General features: G+C 40.3%; 1 protein-coding gene across 1 annotated transcript in view; it reads left to right on the plus strand.

The window, feature by feature from the left end:
- Window positions 1–20,430, plus strand: part of cachd1 (cache domain containing 1) — a 158,844-nt gene that overhangs the window by 123,145 nt on the left and 15,269 nt on the right. Inside the window, exons 15-25 of the mRNA XM_048601971.1 lie at window positions 1,395–1,576; window positions 2,953–3,063; window positions 3,923–4,045; window positions 4,429–4,528; window positions 5,731–5,847; window positions 7,143–7,303; window positions 8,281–8,367; window positions 8,603–8,719; window positions 9,421–9,572; window positions 16,183–16,344; window positions 16,969–17,046. Of these exons, the coding sequence (XP_048457928.1) occupies window positions 1,395–1,576; window positions 2,953–3,063; window positions 3,923–4,045; window positions 4,429–4,528; window positions 5,731–5,847; window positions 7,143–7,303; window positions 8,281–8,367; window positions 8,603–8,719; window positions 9,421–9,572; window positions 16,183–16,344; window positions 16,969–17,046 (1,390 nt within the window). The remainder of the gene's footprint in view (window positions 1–1,394; window positions 1,577–2,952; window positions 3,064–3,922; window positions 4,046–4,428; window positions 4,529–5,730; window positions 5,848–7,142; window positions 7,304–8,280; window positions 8,368–8,602; window positions 8,720–9,420; window positions 9,573–16,182; window positions 16,345–16,968; window positions 17,047–20,430) is intronic.

The following is a 20,430-nucleotide window of genomic DNA, read 5'->3' on the forward strand; positions in this document are numbered from 1 at the left end:
TATGTCCTATGTTTTAACTTTGCTCAAGACTGTTGTGTGGCACTATATAAAATGCCTTTTGAAATTCCACGTACATCCATCAACAGCATTATCCTCGTTGGCATCTTCTGTTATAAAATCTCCAGCAGGTTAGTGAAACCTGATTTCCCCTTATTGCTTATTTATAGCTATTACTGGAATGTTCTTTGTCTCCCCTGAGGTAAAGATAGAAGCAAAAATATTTGTTCATTTCATTCATCTTGATTGTGACAGATCATGTCTTCTTTGAAGATAGCCCATTGTTCATCTGCAGTTTTTCCTGCCCACCTTTTTGTCCCATTCCATCTGGCTCAGCTTTGTTCTTGCATCATTGAATCAGTTGCTTCCAAAGTTAGGAATTCTGGGGAAGGGTCACTCGACCCAACACGTTAACCCTGGTTTCTCTCCACAGATGCTGCCAGACCTGCTTAGCTTTTCTAGCACTTTCTGTTTTTGTTTCTGGTTAGGAATTCTTACCCTGGTTTGTTCATTATTGTTTTTGACCATGAACAAATGCTGCTTGATTGTTGTGTAATATGCTTTTGTATTGGCTTTTAATTCTTCATTTAAAATTGCTGCAGCCATGACCATCACCTAGTGTCATAGAGTTGGAAACATTCTGTGCAGGCACAATCAAAACAACACAATCTGTGCTTGAACTGCTGAATGAAATGCACATAGCATGGAAATTCAGCTCTCTTTCTCCCTGATCGCATTCATTACCAGGAGTGGAATAGCTGTACTGAAATTATCTGTTCTCAGGAACGTGCTCACACATTCGCTCAATTTTGTGTGAACCGTTCATGCAGGCGCCTTCCCTGACTTTCTCCTCTTGTTCATTTTGAGATAAAGATTTACACATGCCCTCGTTCTCCTTATTTTATTTCTGCAATAAAATTGCAGTTCCTTGTAGTAATTGTTTAACCTTATCTATGATCTCAAATCTTGTACACCTTGCTTTCCCATGTCTTTCTTTTCTCCTTCAGTCTGTATGCTTTGAGAACTCATGCCTGACCTAATCATAGTTCCTGATTAATCACACCTAATCTTCAATTCTTTTTGAACTTGGTGGTATCCTGTACTATAACCCTTGACCCTTGCTAGGTTTCTGAATTTAAAAAAAAATCTCAACAGGGAATATATCAGGTTTGCGCTTGTGTGAAATTAGGCAAATTGTATTTCTCTTGCCTGGGTAAATTGGAACACTGAAATCTGCACAGAATCTTTTTTTTCAATATACTAGGGAACTGTCTTTACAATTTTATACAGTCTGTTTAAAAAGCGTTTTAACAGGATTGATTCACAGCTTTGAAACTTCTCAGGCATATCTTTAAGAAGACTTGTGTGTGTGTGCTTTTTTTTCTGCCTGTGTGTAGTCCTCTGTCAGAAACGAAGTCATGGCTACCAGTCACGTAACAGATGAATGGATGTCACAAATGGAAATTGGTATCCTGAACAGTTACATTGTTCGGCGTTACATAGCAACGCCCAATGGGGTGCTCCGGATTTACCCTGGTTCTCTCATGGATAAAGCATTTGATCCCACCAGGAGACAGTGGTGAGTTTTACAGGATCCACAGGAAGTGTTTTCCAGATTGCCTGAAAACCAAAGTTTCTTTATTTTAAAAAAAAGTGTTTGAGTCCTGCCACAGTCTACAGGGCCTGTCTTTAGACTAAAGTGATTAATGATGTTTTTTGTATTTATGTAGTTAAAGTATCTTTTTGTTGATGTTGCATCGAAGATTATTTGATTTTTAAATTCAGTAATTTCTTTGACTGCTTATATTTTCCATTTAAGAATGGTGTGGATGTGCTCCTTGTTTCTTCTGTGAATCGGGCGACCGATGTAACTGGAGAGTAGTAAAACTTTCCTTTCATAATTGGACTATTTCATACAACAAATTGCCCTCATAATATTTCTTTACCTACTCTGCACACATTCTTCAGCTGCGCACTCCTCCAACTCTCTCGTCCCACCAAAAACTATCCTTTTCATCCTTCAAAGTGTAAGTTCTTCTGCAGAATGATTCCTTCCTGGTACCTCATTCAAACTTGTCATTCTTTAATTGTGAACGCAGGCACTGGAAGTTAGCAAGCTATTTTACTGCAAGGGTACCTCAAGCAAGCTCTATTATTCTGATCAGGGGTTGGAATGTCTCTTTTCAACCCTGATCAGATGAAAAATCACCCACTTGCTTTTCTCTGATTTTTCTGGCCAATCTTCCAATAGAAGATGCTGTAGAACTCCAACATAGGAAACCTCAGAGTCATCAATGAAGGCAGTCTGCGCAGAAGCGACCCTCGCATTTTACGGCACTTGCTGCCATATTTTGGCAAGTGTTCACGAGCACACGGAAAAGCTTTAGGACATGTTGACAACTTTTTCATTATTCTAGTGAATTGGTGCATGAGCGACTAGATGAACGTAGATGTATAAATGGGTAGGGATTGGGTGAGGCAAGTGGTAAGGCATTAGGTAGGGTTACTATTCACTAACCTACCCTGCTGTAATCTGGAGCTGGGAATACATTTTATTGCTCAGAAACACTGAGGCCAGTTATATTGCCCCTCAGTTTTTCTTGTTAATGTGTTGATAGTCAAACCAATCATACTATGAACAAAGTGTACGGATGTGGTGCCCCGGGTCTTTGTTGCTTATCTCAGTCACATATCTGTTTTGGCACAGAGTTTGCACTGAGACAGTTTACCCCTCTGCAGGGGAGGGAATGCAGAAAAAGACTGCTAACGTAGTGGCTCTCGTTTACTTCCCTGTGAGCAGTATTAGTGGATGGCTGGAGGTTAGATGGTATGAAATAACATGCCAAAAGGAAAAAGAAATTGTTGCCCTATTTTTAAAAAGACTGAATTCCATGCATAAAATATTGTACTGAGTAAGTTTTTTTTTATCCTGTGAAATTGTACTGTTGTTTCTAGGTATCTCCATGCAATGGCTAACCCAGCTCTGATTACCTTTACTGGCCCATACCTTGATGTTGGAGGAGCAGGTTATGTGGTGACTCTCAGCCACACTATTCATTCTTCCAGGTAAACTTTAGATTTTAAATATCCATCATGGCACTAATGCTATACAATCTATTTGGTGAGTAGTGTCTTTCTAAAGATGCATAATAAACCTTTTGTTTTGTTTAAGTGAAAAAGGTTGAGGTAGATCATTGAACTCAACAAAATAAAATCTTCCAGAAGCTTTATGTTAAACCATAAGGTCTTACTTTTTAACATGATTTTCGGGAAGGTGACATACCTTTGTTTTCTCCATGAAACTAATCTGCTGAGTGCTGACCAAGTTCCAATATCATCAGATGGTCCATTTATTGTTTTTTTTTACAATTAACTGAGATAGCAAGAAGGTTTTTCCCAGAGTGGGGGACTCAGTTACTAGGGATCACAATTTCAAGATGAGAGGGGAAAAGTTTAAGGGAGATATGCGTGGAAAGTTCTTTACGCAGAGGGTGGTGGGTGCCTGGAATGCATTGCCAGCGGAGGTGGTAGAGGCGGGCACAGTAGCGTCATTTAAGATGTATCTAGACAGATACATGAATGGGCAGGGAGCAGAGGGAGACAGATCCTTGGAAAATAGGCGTCGGGTTTAGATAGAGGATCTGGATCGACGCAGGTTTGGAGGGCCGAAGGGCCTGTTCCTGTGCTGTAATTTTCTTTGGTCTTTGTTCTTATATAGCAGTACCATTAGCCTATGCTATGAGTATGGTATTTTCTATTGCATGTAGATTTCCAAATAATTACCTAAGAATGGCTTGTATTAAATCTGACAAATTTCAGCTAAACGGAAATGAAATGTGGCAAAAGTAGCCAAAATGCACCTTTTGTTTTGATGGGTGTTTGCGAGAAATCTGACAAAGTATTAATACTATTTCCTTCTCCAAAGATCGTTGTCAGCACCAGGACATGCTGTAGCTGTGATGGGTGTTGACTTTACTCTACGATACTTCTATAAGGTTCTTTTGGATTTGCTACCCATCTGCAATCAAGATGGAGGCAACAAAATCAGGTAATTCCAACATGGTGTTCTGCAATTTAATAAGGCTTGACTTCAATAAAAAGACTACTTAAAATAGTCACTTGTAATTCATCTTTATTTAGCATTGACAATGACCTTTTTTGTTGTTAGAATGTCCCGTTTACGTTCACAGGCATGCACTTTTATTTTCCAGTTCAGTGATGGAGGCTGTATATTGCTTGTTCAGCCTGGCACATGCTTTGTTCATGTTTCACTTTAATGTAACTTTTTAAAATGATGATCATCTAGGTCTCTGCTTTTTTATTGAATTGTTAAGAACTTGCAAAAAGAAAAGCCTTTTACAGTTAAACGTTAAAAATTAAGTTGTTTTAGATGATGGAAGCTCTGCTGTATGTTTGGCTTTTATTCATTAGGTGCTTTATTATGGAGGATAAAGGTTATCTCTTGGCACATCCAACATTGATTGACCCCAAAGGGCATGCTCCGGTGGAGCAACAACATATCACCCACAAGGTACTAGTTTTTGAGCGGTTAATTTTTTAATACATATTGGAACATCATATCAATTGCCAGTGAACCTAGTCAGACCTTGGTCAATTTAGAGGTTGGCTGACTTAGAGAGTGTCAATGTTATTCTCGACACTGTGTGTTTTTGTATTATTTAAAAGGAAACAGTGGTTGAGTACTATTATTAAACTGTACATTTCTTCTGGAGAAGACATGAAAGAGATTTGTTTGGTCTTGTTTTATGTCCAAAATAATATGCCTGGAGGTAGAATATTGGAATGGATTGAATTCTCTGCGGTAGGCTCAATAATCCAATCCCAGAATTAGCCGGCTATAGTTTCAGGTCGTTGTTGTTGATTGGTCCTAGAGAGGTCTACTGTTCACTGGGGCTTGATATTTTTACAGTGACAACAAATAACACCATGACTTTATTCTCTAATTCGCTGTTATTCGCCACAGTAGCCTGTAACCAGATGCGGCTAATTTGGAATACAGCAATGACTATTGCAAATGTATGAACAGTACATTTAAAAAATGAATAATAAACATAGTGGTTGAATCTGTGGTCTTGGTGCTTATTTACATGCAGACTGCTTGAATACTTTTGTTTATTTGTTGATAAAATGTTAAGACTAGAAGCAGAGCGTGCGAGTGTTTTGCTTGTTATGTGTGATTTTCCTGGTCCACTTTATGGTGGTAGATTTAATAAATCTACACATGAAGCACATCTGTCTGTGTTGTATGTCATCAGCGTTACACTAAACTCAGTTCATGAGCTTCAACACAGTGCCTGCACAGCCACATTTGTAGCTAGTCAGTACTTTATTTTGAATAATACTGTTCCAGCTGATACAGTGGTCCTCTTTGGGCAAATGGTGAAAGCCATACCAATGTAATATGGTGATAAGCTGTGTGGTTTTAAGCAGTTCAGATCCAGAAATATCCCTGTGGATAATTGGAGCCAATCATTTGAAAAATCAGCAGTTTGGTTTGGGTTCTTCACATTTCACATTTCAAGCAAACAATGCTTGGGAATTCCTAGGGCGTGGTGGGGGGGTGACAGACAATTGAATAGGGTGAGGTGCATTGGGTTGTGATTCCAACAAGTAGCTATTTCCTTGCTGTTAGAAATATGACGTTGTAGTCGTCCCAGTATAATTTTATGACAAAGTCCAAGCTAATTGTTTTTCCATTATTTTTCATGTCAGGAACCGCTTGTGGCTAATGACATTCTAAACCATCCAAATTTTGTGAAGAAAAATCTTTGCAACAGCTTCAGTGACCGGACAGTGCAACGATTCTACAAGTTTAACACCAGTATTGTAGTAAGTCAGCTTTTAAAGTCTGTCTGCTAGAAATAGGACCAAATGGAGAACTGTTTTCTGTAGACTGGCTTAACCATTTGATTGCAATCCATGAAAATGAACTAAGACTGAGAACTTAAAAAGATTTGTTAAAATCTTCAAAATTAGGTTGTTTAATGACTTTTTGAAAATACTCATTTTGCAGTGCAGCCAGGGTTTTCTATCTTCATGGGATATTTTGGATCCTCTTCCCTTTCACTTACACTGTTCATTTCCCCTCATAAGACTTCATAGAACTGTGCCTGACTTAACTGTTCTCTCCTTGTTCTTATGCCACAGTAATAGGTGATGGGGCAAGAAGGGGCAACCTTCTCATCTGATACATGGGCTTTCCTCCTACAGTCATGCCAATTAAATCAGGAACTCCGATTTGTGGGCAACGAAGCCTAGGGATATCAGCCAGAAACTGGATTGTACCATGTAATTGCACCCAGCACCAGTAAGATGGGAGAGAGCAGCTAAATTGCAAAGCAGTGGGATTTCCACTCCTCATTTGGGAGAAAGTCCTGCTTTCAGAAGCTGTTGGAAAGATTGTTGAGCTGCTGGCAGTGTCAGAGCTCAATCATAGGCTCAGTCAGGTTTTTCTCTCTTCTGAAACGCCTTCATTGTACTACAGACTAGTACAGTTCAGAAGGTGGCTGTTCACCCCATTTCAGTCTGTGATAGTTTTTTCAAAAAGCAGTCCTGTCCACATCCTGCATTTTTTTTTTTGAAGATTCATCCAATTGCTATTTTGATAGTTGCTATTGAATTTATATCCAACACCCTATCAGGCAGGCAGTGCATTGCAAATCCTACCAACTCATTAGGTAGCGTCTGCTTTTTATTTTAAGTTTGATGCTATCTTTACTTTTTTTAGTTGTGTGTGGCTATGTGTTTGACGGCCGCCCCCCTTTAGAATTTTTCTTTCTCGTAACTAGTGTGTATTCTAAAATAACTCCTTAAATGCCTGTCACTGCATCTCTATTGAATTATCTTTTAACTTAATTTGCCAGTCTGCTTTGGCTATCTCTGCTTTTGTGGGCTCACAGTTACCCTTACCTAAGTTTAAAATACTAAGCTTTGACCCACTGTTCTCCTTAATTCAATTGTATTGTAATTGTCGTTACAATTGTTATCGGGTTGTTAATTAGTTCAATTGCATTGCACAATACCTGGTCAACATGGCCAACTCTTTCTGTTGTGCTATTGGAAGAATTTAATTGATTATTGTAAGCTTTTGGTATTTTCATGTTATTTTGTACTACCTTTGATAGGGTGATTTGACCAACCTTGTCCATGGTAGCCATTGTTCAAAATACCGATTAACCAGGATTCCTGGCACCAATGCATTTCTTGGAATTGTTAACGAAACATGTGATGCACTTGCTTTCTGTGCCTGCAGTATGGTGGACAGACTTTGCCTGAACTGTCACAGGTCAGTGATGTGCTATTCGATAGAATGGTGCAATGAAGGGTACAACATTACACAAAACATAGCAGCTAATAAATTATAACTGGTGTTCAATAAGTCCTATGATACAAACATATGCCTCCTATTGTTTTCAGCTATGACATTCTTGCTGGCAACAAATACATACTTTTAAGAGTTCAATGTAATAAATTTTAAAATTCTGAAGTGCATTTTTTGGTTCTGACACCTGTCTCTGTAGAAACACTGGCGATGTTGAGGTTTTCGTGGGTGTGAGCATTGAAGTCTTAGTAAAAGTGATGAGACAGAAATTCTTCAGGGCATTTAGAACGTCCACAATAGAGCCGGCATCAGCTCTCAGATATCTGACTAATGGAAGAATTTTTAAATCTTAGTGAATTTCTACAGTCACAACTCAAAAGTACTTTTGGGCATTGAGTGATACACAGGAGGTACACCCAATTTCTGCTATCTGGATGTTTTCACATGCTAAATGACTTGGAAATCTGGATTCCAGCTCCACCGTAAACTGTGCAAATTGTGGCTCAAATGCAATTGCATTACAGTTATACCTTTCTTGGCAACTAGACTTGGACCTGTTGGATTTTCCTAATTTTAATGCATAAAATCCCATATGCTTATAGACCGCCCTCTCTGATTAACTGATTGGTCTCCATAAACTCCTAAGAGGAATAATGAATATTATAAATTTTCATGCCTCTAAGAAGATTGGAGTGCTACAATACATTGCGTCATAACTATAGAAATAGTGCCCAACAAGTTGAGATCTCTCTCTGAGCCGGCCTTTTGATCAGGATGTGAAGCAGGCCGTTTTGAGGGTGAGAAGGAAGGAGAGATGCATTGTCAGTTGATTTTTCAATAATATATCTGTTCAGAAAAATATTGTTGAGAACCTGAGAATTTTGTTCTCCTGCAATGAATTTTTATTTGTATTTAATAACCAGCATCTTGTTTTTGTTCAGGATGGAACAGAATGAGTGCGAGTGCCCTTGTGAATGCCCCCTGGAGGTGAATGAATGTACTGGCAACTTGACCAATGCTGAAAGCAGGCAAGACACATCACAATTTTTCTTGAGGTGCAATTGTCCTGGTAATATAATTGAGCCGTTGCATGGTTTGCCAATGTACCATACTGCTACTGAGATTTGAGAATACTTCCTTAGCAAGAAATCAACGCTTCAAGAGAGATCAGGGAGAAATATGATACGCTGAATAATTTTTTGAAGTAAATATATCAGCAAATGCTGCTATGTAAGTAATGGACTTTTTTTTTAATTAAAATAGAAATCCTAGTTGTGAAGTACATCAGGAGCCACTGACCCTTGCTGCCTTTGACCCCAGTCTACAGGAAAGCCTCCCTCAGTGCATTAACACCAGATGCCGCCAAAGGACATCGAGCGGGTAATGTTACAATGTCTAAATCCCTGAGCCTGAGATGTGTGAGACAATCTCTTTTAATTTTTGACAGAAGTTGCAAGAGAATGGATTTGTTGTTTTATCCTTGACCACGACATCATTTGAAATCCGGGAATCATTTTCCAATTAAATAGAACTGTAGTGAATCAAGATTGATTTTTTTTTTCTTACCTTTTTTGTCTTTTGGTAAATTAAATGTTTTCTTGTTTTGAATAGAGTCTGATTTTGGACAAGTTACTGACTGTTATGAAAGCAAAAATAGCACCAGTAGCAGTTGATGGAATATTAATCTGTATTGCTCCTACAAAAGTCGAGAAACTGCTGATGATGATGCTATAAAATAACCAAGCTGCTATTGCCCTTAAATAAAGCATTAACTATCATCAAACAATTGAGAAATGCTGCCACTACTTCCAGATTGAGTTAATACTAATGTGTGCTGTGAAATGGGAAAAATTTAGCAAGGTTTCCTTCTCCTGCTGGTCCCCTGTGAACTTTTCTGGAAGATGCGTTGACAGTGGAGGAGGATAAAATTAGCTCAACTCTTTTACTCCCACCATCAAACTGCTTAGAGGTACTCAACTGTGTCAGGCTCACTCAGGGGAGTTATCAGGGGCAATTTAGTGTTTTTGAACCCATTATTCAGCAAGAATCAATAAAGACTGATCTCTTTCTTTATATTTCAGAGATTGTTTTGGCGTTTTAGATTGTGAATGGTGTATGGTGGATAGTGATGGAAAAACGCATCTGGCTGAACCATATTGCGCTTCCCAGAAAGAATGCTTCGGTGGAATTGTGGGAGCCAAGAGCCCATATATAGACGACATGCCTGCTCTGGGTAAGTATTTCATGGGGCATGGGCATCAGGTTTGGAACAGGAGGGATCTGTACCATTGGGATGGTCTCCGCCTGAACCGATCTGGAACCAGTGTTCTTGCGAAAAGGATAAATATGGTGGTCACTAGGACTTTAAACAGGTGAATTGAGGGGAGGGAAGGGAAGGGGAAAATGACAGGAAGTATAATGGTAAATAGAAAAAAGAAAGCAACAGGTTAACATGTGTAGGAGGGTTTAACTATATCGAACTCTATGAAAGAAGTTAAAAGGGAGGAAAACTCAGGAGATATTATTAATGGAGATGTTAGAGTTCAAAAAGAAGGTATAAAAACTAGCCTAAAGACACTTTACCTAAATGATCGTAGCATTCGAAACAAGGCAGATGAGTTAACAGCACAAATCATCGCCAATGAGTATGATTTAGTAGCCATTACAGAGACATGGTTGCAGGATGGTCATGACTGGGAATTAAATATTCAGGGGTATCAGACTATGCAGAAGGACAGAGAGGATGGTAAGGGAGGTGGTGGTGCTCTGATATTTAAGGATGACATCTTATAGGTTCTATGGAGAATACGGTTGAATCCATTTGAGTGAAAATTAGAATTTCTAAGAAGAAAACGTCACTGATAGGCGTAGTCTATAGGCCCACCAAATAATAACATCACGTTGGGACAGGCAATAAACAAAGAAATAACTAATGCCTGTAAAAATGGTATGGCAATTATCGTGGGGGATTTTCATCTACATGTCGATTGCTCGAACCAGGTCAGTTTAGTCAGCCTTGAGGAGGAGTTCATTGAATGTTCCCACAATAGTTTTCCGGAACAGTATGTAATGGAACCAACGAGGAAGGAAACTATCCTAGATTTGGTCCTGTGTAATGCAACAGGAGTAGTTAATGATCTCATACTTAGGGATCCTCAAAGATGGAGCGATCACAGTTGGTTGAATTTAGAATACAGATGGAAAGTGAGAAGATAAAATCGAATACTGGGGTCCTGTGCTTAAACAAAGGAGACTACGATAGGATGAGGGAGGAGTTGGAAGCGAAGACTTTATGGTGGGACAGTTGAGGAACAGTGGAGGACTTTCAAAGCAATTTATCAAGTGCTCAGCAAAAGTACATACCAGTGAAAAGGAAGGACTGTAGAAAAAGAGGTAATCAGCTATGGATGCCTAGGGAAGTGGGACGCTATCAAATTGAAAGATAAGGCATATAAAGTGGCAAAGACCAGTGGGAAACTAGATGATTGGAAAATTTTTAAAGGTCAACAGAAAGCCACAAAAAAAGCAATAAAGAAAAGTAAGATAGATTATGAGATTAAACTAGCTCAAAACTTAAAGACAGATCGCAAAAGTTTCTATAAATATATAAAGTGAAAAAGAGTGACTAAGGTAAGCATTGGTCCTTTACAGGATGAGAAGGGGTATTTAATAATGGGAAATGAGGAAATAGCTGAGGCATTGAACAGGTATTTTGTGTCAGTTTTCACAGTGGAGAACACGAATAACATGCCAGTAATTGATGACAAGGAGACCAAGGTAGGTGAGGACCTAGAAATGATCATTATCACAAAAGAAGCAGTGTTGCGCAAGCTAATGGAGCTAAATGTAGACAAGTCTCCTGGCCCTGATGGAATGCATCCCAGAGTACTAAAAGAGATGGTGGGAGAAATAGCAAATGCACTTGTGGTAATTTTCCAAAATTCGCTAGGTTCTGGGGCAGTTCCAACAGATTGGAAAACAGCCAATGTGACACCACTGTTTAAAAAAGGAGATAGACAAAAGATGGGGAATTACAGGCTGGTTAGTTTAACCTCTGTAGTGGGAAGAATGCTTGAATCTATCATCAGGGAAGAAATAGCAAGATATCTAGATAGATATTGTCCTATTGGGCAGATGTAGCATGGGTTCACGAAAGGCAGGTCATGTTTGACTAATTTTTGGAATTCTATGAAGACATTACGAGTGCGGTGGAGAATGGGATGTATCTAGATTGCCAAAAGGCATTCGACAAGGTGCCGCACAAAAGGCTGCTGCATAATATAAAGGTGCACAGCGTTACAGGCAATGTATTAGCATGGATAGAGGATTAGTTAACTAACAGGAAGAAAAGAGTGGGGATAAATGAGTGCTTTTCTGGTTGGTGATCAGTGACTACTGGTGTGCCTCAGGGATCAGTGTTAGGACTGTAATTGTTTATAATTTACATAGATGATTTGGAGTTGGAGACCTCGTGTAGTATGTCAAAGTTTGCGGATGACGCTAAGATGAGTGGGAGTATGATGTTGACAAGTGTAAAGTCATCCATTTTGGTAGGAATAACAGTAGAAAGAATTATTATTTGAACAGTAAAAAATTGCAGCATGCTGCTGTGCAGTGGGACCAGGGTGTCCTTGTGCATTATTTGCAGAAGGTTGGTTTGCAGTTGCAACAGGTAATTAAGAAGGCAAATGGAATTTTTTCCTTCATTGCTAGAGGGATTTAGTTTAAAAGCAGGGAGGTTATGTTACAGCTGTATAGGGTGCTGGCAAGGCCACACTTGGAGTACTCTGCAGTTTTGGTCTCCTTACCTGGGAAAGGATGTACTGGCACTGGAGGGAGTGCAGAGCAGATTCACTAGGTTGATTCCAGAGTTGAGAGGGTTAGCATTTGAGGAGAGATTGAGTAGACTGGGATTATATTCATTGGAATTTAGAAGACTGAGGGGTGATCTTATAGAAACATATGAAATTATGAATGGAATAGATCAAGTAGAAGCAGGGAGGATGTTTTCCGTGGCAGATGAAACAAAAACGAGAGGGCATAGCCTCAGAATGAAGGGGAGCAGATTGGGACTGAGCTGAGGATGAACTTCTTCACCCAAAGGGTTGTGAATCTGTGGAATTCCCTTCCTCGTGAAGTAGTTGAGTCTTCCTCCTTGAATGCTTTTAAAGCTAAGATAGATCATTTTTGAACGGTAAAGGAATTAAGGGTTATGGTCAGAGGGTGGGTAAGTGGAGCTGAGACCATGAAAAGACCAGCCACAATCTTATTGAAAGGCAGAGTGGACTTGATGGGCCAGATGGCCTACTCCTGCTCCTGGTTCTTCCTATTCATTGAGCTATAAGAATAAAGGAATGGTGAACTGCTGTAAGAAACAGAATACAATTCCTCACTTATTTTATGAATTGTTTACCACCTTTGAACTATCCAGTCAAATCTGTAGGAATGTTATCCCATTAGTTCTAGGCCAATATGAATGTAAACTAGAGGAGCAGCACCTCAGGGGAGCCTACAGCTCGATGGCCTAAACATCGACTTCACCAGCTTTAAAATCTCCCCACCCCTGGCTTCATCCCACGACCAACTCACCCTCTCATCCCTGCCTCCTTGACCTGACACAACCTGTCCATCTTCTCTCCCATCTATCCACCCCACCCATCCCACTGACCAATCCCCACCACTTCCTACCCACACTCACCTATCACCATCCCACCTACCTTCCCCAGCCCCACCACCCCCCTCTATTTATTTCAGAGCGCCCTTCCCCCTCCCCGTTTCTGAAGAAGGGCCCTGACCCAAAACGTCAACTTTCCTGCTCCTCTGACGCTGGCTGGTCTGCTATGCTCCTCCAGCTCCACACTGTGTTATCCAGGACTAGCAAGAGTCTTTTCCCTAGGGTGGGGGAGTTCAAAACTAGGGGGGGTATTTTTAAGGTGAGAGGGGAAAGTTTTAAAAAGAACATGAGACGCAACTTTTTTACACAAAGAATGGTTCCTGTGTGGAATGAACTGCCAAAGAAAGGGTTGGATGTGGGTACAGTTACAAAATTTAAAAGACATTTAGATAAGTACATGACTAGAAAAGGTTTAGAGAGATATGGGCCAAATTATGCAGGCAAGTGGCACTAGCTTAGTTTGGGAATATGAAAGCAACTGAATACTAACATTCCAATAATAATTGATGTCTGGTTTTTCAGGAATTAGACTGTCCATTGAAAAGACGGGCATTTCATTATGGGAGAACAATTATCCCATTGTGACTTTCATGGAACAGGTTCCCTGAACTAATTACTGTAGCTTAAAACTGAAGTGTCACATAGTTTATTCAGTTGAATCCAGTTGCAATTGTGACTCCTTTTTGGTTTAAATACATACACATGCTTCACATATTGGCTTGCACACATTCTTCCTTCCAAATAAAATAGGTAATTAAAATGTTAAATTAATTAAATGCGCCTTTAAAACTTTTTTACCTTTCTTAACATGAAAATGGTCTTATCCCTGTTATTGTTTCTTTTCCTTAACTCAGTTGTAAGGCTACATTTTGTTGTTGGACCCAGTTTGTTAGCAATCATGTTTTCTAGGCTGAGTAATTAATTGGTGAGCTGTTTCAGCCAGGAGTGTAGCGCATCCCAGTTGACATATGTACAACTTGTTAATCTTGGCTGAAGCCTTTGTTCTTCCCAACGCGTAAAGCCCATCTCTTGATATTACATGATACAAGTGCTATTCTCACAGGATTTAAATTTTATCTTGTAATTCTGAAGACAGGTAATTGGCAGAGTTTGTTTCCTGTTTAGGCACCCTACACAGGGAGATTAAGCTATCACTTCACGTCCAAGTGGAGTGCAGAATGGGAATCTGCAGTCTTGATAGGATGAGATTGTTCAAAAGCTGTCAAGGTTTATTAAAAGCAGAGCCGTTCAAACCTTTGAACAAATTCCAGATCCATCAGGCAACACTATTCAAAGCCAACAATGTAACTTGGCTAAGCTAATTCACCTGTCTGCACTGTGGCATTGGAATCTGCCTCCTCCAATGTTACACCCAAACCTGATTTGAATGGAACGCCACAGTCAGCTGGAGTGCTGGAAAATTACAGTCTTTCATATCTTTCAAGCAGGATCAAAAAAGTCAAACCAAGCCTATCTGTCTAAAGATGTGGTGCAATGATACACCTGACTGTATTGCCTCTTTGGGATCTTGTGATCCTCATGGTTATACTCATTACTTTATTCCATTTATGTGGTGAAAATGCACTTTGCCACCCAGTCAATGTGGACATTCTAGCATCTAGTTCTGCCCTAGAAAATCTCTTCATTTGCTCTGGCTAAATCATAGGAGAAACAAAATTATAAATCTAATAATTGCTCCTGCCCACCACCAACAGCTAGCCTGGATATTCTCAACACTCCATGTCAAGAGAAAGCTTGAAGCCAAAATCTACCAAACATTGATCTAGCAATAAGCACAGCAACAGACTATCATTTTCCATGATTAATCCACAGGACAGGCTGTAGACTAGTTTATAATGTTTACGTGCTATTGGCCAGGTACGCTGTACCTTCCTTATTATGACTGTAATGCCTAAAATGCAACAAATGAACGGTTCTTTTTATTTAAGCTGGTTTAACATTGGTGATTTCAATTTCTTTGATTACTCTGTTCTCAAAAAAAAGTCAGTCGTTAAAAGCAAAAAGTTCCACAATCACCAACCACCCTCCTATGTTACAGTTAAGTGACCATGAGCTGGATTTTTGTTTGCCCATGAGGGTGAGGATGAGTGTGGGCGTACTTTGAAAACAGCATCTCAGATGGCCTCAGGTGTCAGCTTTCCAACACTTTCTTGACATGTTTTAAAGGGAGCCTGGGGTTGGAGAGAGCAGACACCCTCTTCACAGCAAGTTAACTGAAGAGCTTGCTAAAGGGCTGGGGAGGGATGTAATCAACTTTTCAAAGGTAAGAAAAGGAAGGGTGAACAGTTGTATGACACCTTACTGCACAACAGTCATGCAATCCTAACCCTAAGCCTATCAGAGGAGCTGTCGTTTATTGCAATTGCTGATTTAACATCTTGCAGTAGAAGTGTAGTCAGTTGAGGCACTCCTGTAGTGACACACTGCTGCCATTGCTTTAGCAGAGTGAATTAAGTACCACTTGAGGAAAGTTTGAGGCTGTTGTTCCTGTGCTTTCCTTACTGCTCCATTCTTCAAGGCAATAGCAAGCCAAGACATGGTTGCCATCTTCCATTGAAACTCCTGTTCCAGAAAGAGCTCCTGTCTCCACGGAGCACCCAGCACTGCCACCTTGGCACTGAACCTGCCTTTGGCCCAATTAGGGCCTTTGCGCTTTTAAGTCATAGTCCACCATTGATACTGTTTCAACATGATCTGGACATCTGGCTCCTAAGCCTGGTTTAAAATACAGCCGCATATTTCAGTGAACCTCAACAGCATCTGTCAAATCCTGTTCACAGCTAGGGGAGCTGCCAGCTGCCAGACAGGGCTCCGCTCAGTACTACTCCATCCACAGTGAAAGCTTGGGAGCCTGACTGTATTCTTCAGTCTGTAGATCACTAAGCCCATCTCCATCCCTTTTTGCTGTAGTGGACAAAGTGCTAGAACTCTAGGGTGTCACTTCTTCTTAGATGCCCCTAGCATTGTTTTGTGTTCTTGTGCCATAAGGCCTGAGATGGTCTCTTGGGAAATGGACTATCACTAACTGAACCAATGCTGGATTCAAGTTCAATGGAGTGTTATTTCAAAGCTGTTATGTGAACGTACACTTTTGTACAGATATTGAGCCAAACAATCTGTTCATAACTTATCACATTTCTGATTATAGGAGATGAGGTCATAGCACTGAACATGATTAAAAGTGCCCCAGTTGGACCTGTGGCTGGTGGGATCATGGGGTGCATCATGGTGCTTGTTCTAGCTGTGTATGCTTACCGACACCAGATCCATCGAAGAAGTCACCAGCACATGTCCCCCCTCGCTGCACAAGGTAAGGACATTAACTGGCCTTTTCAGGATTTTGAAGAAAACGTGTTTATGATAGAAAGCTGCAGAAAGTGGCAACCTCTAGAGAATATAGTCTGACATGCGTAAACTTCAGTCAGGAATGTTTGATATAATGGATGAAATGATCTTTGCTAGAAAAGAAGAAGCAGGCTTATCCTAGCTTGTGAAACCCAAGTAACCAAAAAGTAGTAGAATTTTCCATCCATCATCATTAAGGAATGTTGGAATTCACTTGTTCCCCTGGTGGTAATGGCACTACCTGGTAAGCCAATGAATCACCCAGAACAAGAGATTTATGAGCTGACTGTTAGGAAGGTCAGAGCAATGGGAAAGCAGTTCTGTTGCTTAGTGTAGCAATAAGATTGTCTGGTTATTCGCTTGGACTAACTCCATGAATTCTTCCATTTCATTGTTTGTGTTATGATATCTCTAACACTCTTCAGATTTGGCACAGCTCCCAGAATGGGTTTAATGTGGTAAAACAATTCGCTAGCTGAAAGCAGTCCTATTCTCCTTGTAAATAGAAGGAAAGAATTGATAGGAAAATGTTGCATGAAAATATACTAATAAAAATAGTAATTTCCATCTGAATTTTCTTTTAAAAAAGAAATGTCTGTGCGAATGTCCAACCTGGAAAATGATCGAGACGAGAGAGATGAAGATAGTCACGAAGACCGAGGCATCAGTAAGTGCTAGTAATTGTTGTGAGGATAAAGAAAAAATTTGATTTCTTAAAACCTTTTATATTTTCAGTGAAAGGGCATTAAGACCAAGTTTCCTTTTCACATTTTTAGATCTGACTGAAACTTCCAAAATCGTGAGAGTACTGGGGTGTAGTCGATAGTGAGAAACTGGTCCTGCTTGTATAAGGATCAAGAATGAGGGGCAGAGATTTAAAATGATTTACAAAAGAAGCAAACGTGATGTGAGAAACAAGTATTTTTACGAGTGGTTAGGGTGTGGAATGCAGCACCTGGTAGTGTGGTGGAGGGAGGATCAATTGAGGCATTCAAAAGGACATTGCACATTGGATGATTATTTGGATAGAAGCGAGGGTGTGGGAAAAAGCCAGGAAAATGGCAGTAGGTTATGATGCTCATTTGGAGAGCGGGTGCAGATACGGTGGGCGGAATGGTCTCCTTCTGCGCCGTAACTTTTGTGATTCTGTGTTGTGCAGACACTGAAACAAAAATATTCAGTCACAAGATGAAAGGGCCCAACTCACTGCTCCTGAAGACTGTCCTACCCATTAGGATACTGAACCTAAAGAGCAGAAAGACCCAAGGTTCTGTGCCTGATCAGAGCTGATTTAGTTTTATTCAGCTGAGATTCTTGGGGAAGCCTTGGCCACCTTAGGAAAGGGGGTTAAAAAGTCGCTTGGGCCTGTGCCTGATAGGTACAGTCACAAAGAGAAATTAAGAACCCTTGCATGGAACTAACCATACTCCATTATGTTTAGTGATACATTATCTGATCTCAGCTATGCTAATGGTAGTATTAGCGCAATTGAGCTCCATTTCTCGCTAAATACCAGCTGGAAAATCTGTGCTAATGGACCCAGATTTGGAGTAATAATGCTGAGTCTCAACTATCGTAGCTCAGGTATACTTAGTAAATCAGCCTGCAACTTCCAGCATCCATACCGGTACAGTTAAATCCAGAAATCAGGCATTTGCCGTCTCGTTTACCCTTATGCCCCACAAGTTTTGCTGTGCTGGTATCTCATTGAGGGACATGGCATTCACAGACACAAAACATATCAGTAAATGTTAGGGATCGTGCATTCAAGTATAAATGAATTTTTAATACATCTTTAATTCTTATTACCAAGCAATTTTTCTGACACCGAAAATTTGCTTTTAGAAATGTGGACTCTCATTCCTGATTTTAATTTTTACTATATGTAAAATGAATTTTATTTACTTTTCTTTCTACCTCATCTCTTTCACTTAATCCCATCTTTCTTCTCTTGTTATTTGACTTTTTGGAATGATTTTGCATGGTATGAAATATTCTAATATACACTTCCTGGTTTAGACTCTCCACATCTCAAATGACAAGTCTTGAGTCTTATGGGGTGGATAGACATGCTATTGTCTTCCATGTCCACACAGGTGCTCGATGTCTTGTAGATGCTATTGCCTTGAAATAGATCTCTAACAGTTGCCATACAGTGCTCACAATTAGCTGTGACTGTAATGGACAGTGAGCATCACTTCTTTGTCATTGACAATAAAATCTGGGCCTAAATTGTGTTTTTGATTTCTCGAAATCAGTGCTTCTTAAAGGAAAGCATCGGATAAATGACTTTAAAACAGCGATCTTTACTAATAAAGTGGTTATTACTGAAATACAGAACCTATGTCGTACTTCCTCACATCTTTGAAAACCTAACTTTTAAAAGGAATCCCCAAAGGAGATGAACGCAGGGCATGGTTGGGAAGATGGGGCTGGGATATTGTAGCAATTAGAGAGATGTGGCTCAGAAATATAGAAGAATGGCAGAGCAGGAGGAGGCTATTTGGCCCTTCGAGCCTGCTCCGCCATTCTTCACGATCATAGCTGATCGTCCAACTCAATAGCCTAATGCTGTTTTCTTCCCATAATTTTTTAATCCCATTTGCCCCAAGTGCTATATCTAGTCGCGTCTTGAATATATTCAATGTTTTTGTATCAACTACTTCCTGTGATAATGAATTCCACAGGCTCACCACTCTTTGGGTGAAGAAATATTTCCTCATCTCCATCCTAAATGGTCTACCCCAAATCATCATACTGTGATCTCTGGTTCTGGACACACCCACCATCAGGAATATCCTCCCTGCATCTACCCTGTCCAGTCCTGTTAGAATTTTATAAGTCTCTGAGATCCCACCCCCCGACCCCAATTCATCTGAACTCCAGAGAAAACAATCCCAACCTTGTCAATCTCTCCTCATCCCCGAAAATGAGCCTGGTGAACCTTTGCTGCACTCCCTCGAGAGCCAGAGCATCCTTCCTCGGGAAAGGAGACCAATACTGTGCACAATATTTCAGATGTGGTCTCACCGAGGCCATGTATAACTGCAACAACCCATCCCTGCTCCTGTTCTCAACCTCTCGCAATGAAGGCCAACATACCATTTGCCTCCTTTACTGCCTGCTGCACCTGCATGCTTACCTTCAGTGACTGGTGCACAAGGACACCCAGGTCCTGCTGCACAGTCCCGTCCCCCAATTTGCAACCATTCAGGTAGTAATCTGCCTTCTTGTTTTTGCTTCCAAATTATACTGCATCTGCCATTGATTTGCCCACTCCCTCAACCTGTCCAGATTATGCTAAAGGATCTCTGCATCCTTTTCATAGTTCACCCTCCTACCCAACTTGGTATCATCTGCAAACTTTGAGATGTTACGTTTTGTTCCTGTATCCAAATCATTAATATATGTTGCGAATAGCTGGGGTCCCAGCACCAATCCCTGTGGCACCCCACTACTTACTGCCTGCCAATTTGAAAAGGACCCTCTAATTCCTACTCTTTTTGTTTCCTCTCTGCCAACCAGTTTCCTATCCATCTCAATACACTTTCCCCAATCCCATATGCTTTAATCTTGCACATTCATCTCTCATGTGGGACTTTGTCAAATGCTTTGTGAAAGTCCAAATATACTACATCGAGTGGCTGCTTCTTGTCACCTCTACTCGTTACATCTTCGTAGAATTCCAACAGATTTGTCAAGCATAATTTTCCCTTCGTAAATCTATGCTAACTCTGTCTGATTCTGCCACCGCTTTCTAATTGGTCTGCTATAAAATCCTTGACAATGGATTTGAGAATTTTCCCCACTACAATGTTAGGCTGACCAGTCTATAATTCCCTGTTTTCTCTCTACCTCCCTTTTTGAATATTGCAGTGACATTAGCCATCCTCCAGGGACAGTTCCAGAGTGTGTAGAATCCTGGAAGATGACCAGCCATGTATCCACTATTTCTAGAGCTACTTCCTTAAGTGGTCTGGGATGTAGATTATCAGGCCCTGGGGACTTATCCGCCTTCAATTCCATCAACTTTCCCAGCATCGTTTCTCTA

Source organism: Rhincodon typus, chromosome 10 (genome assembly GCF_021869965.1).
Source record: "Rhincodon typus isolate 14 chromosome 10, sRhiTyp1.1, whole genome shotgun sequence".
Classification (NCBI taxonomy): Eukaryota; Metazoa; Chordata; class Chondrichthyes; order Orectolobiformes; family Rhincodontidae; genus Rhincodon; species Rhincodon typus.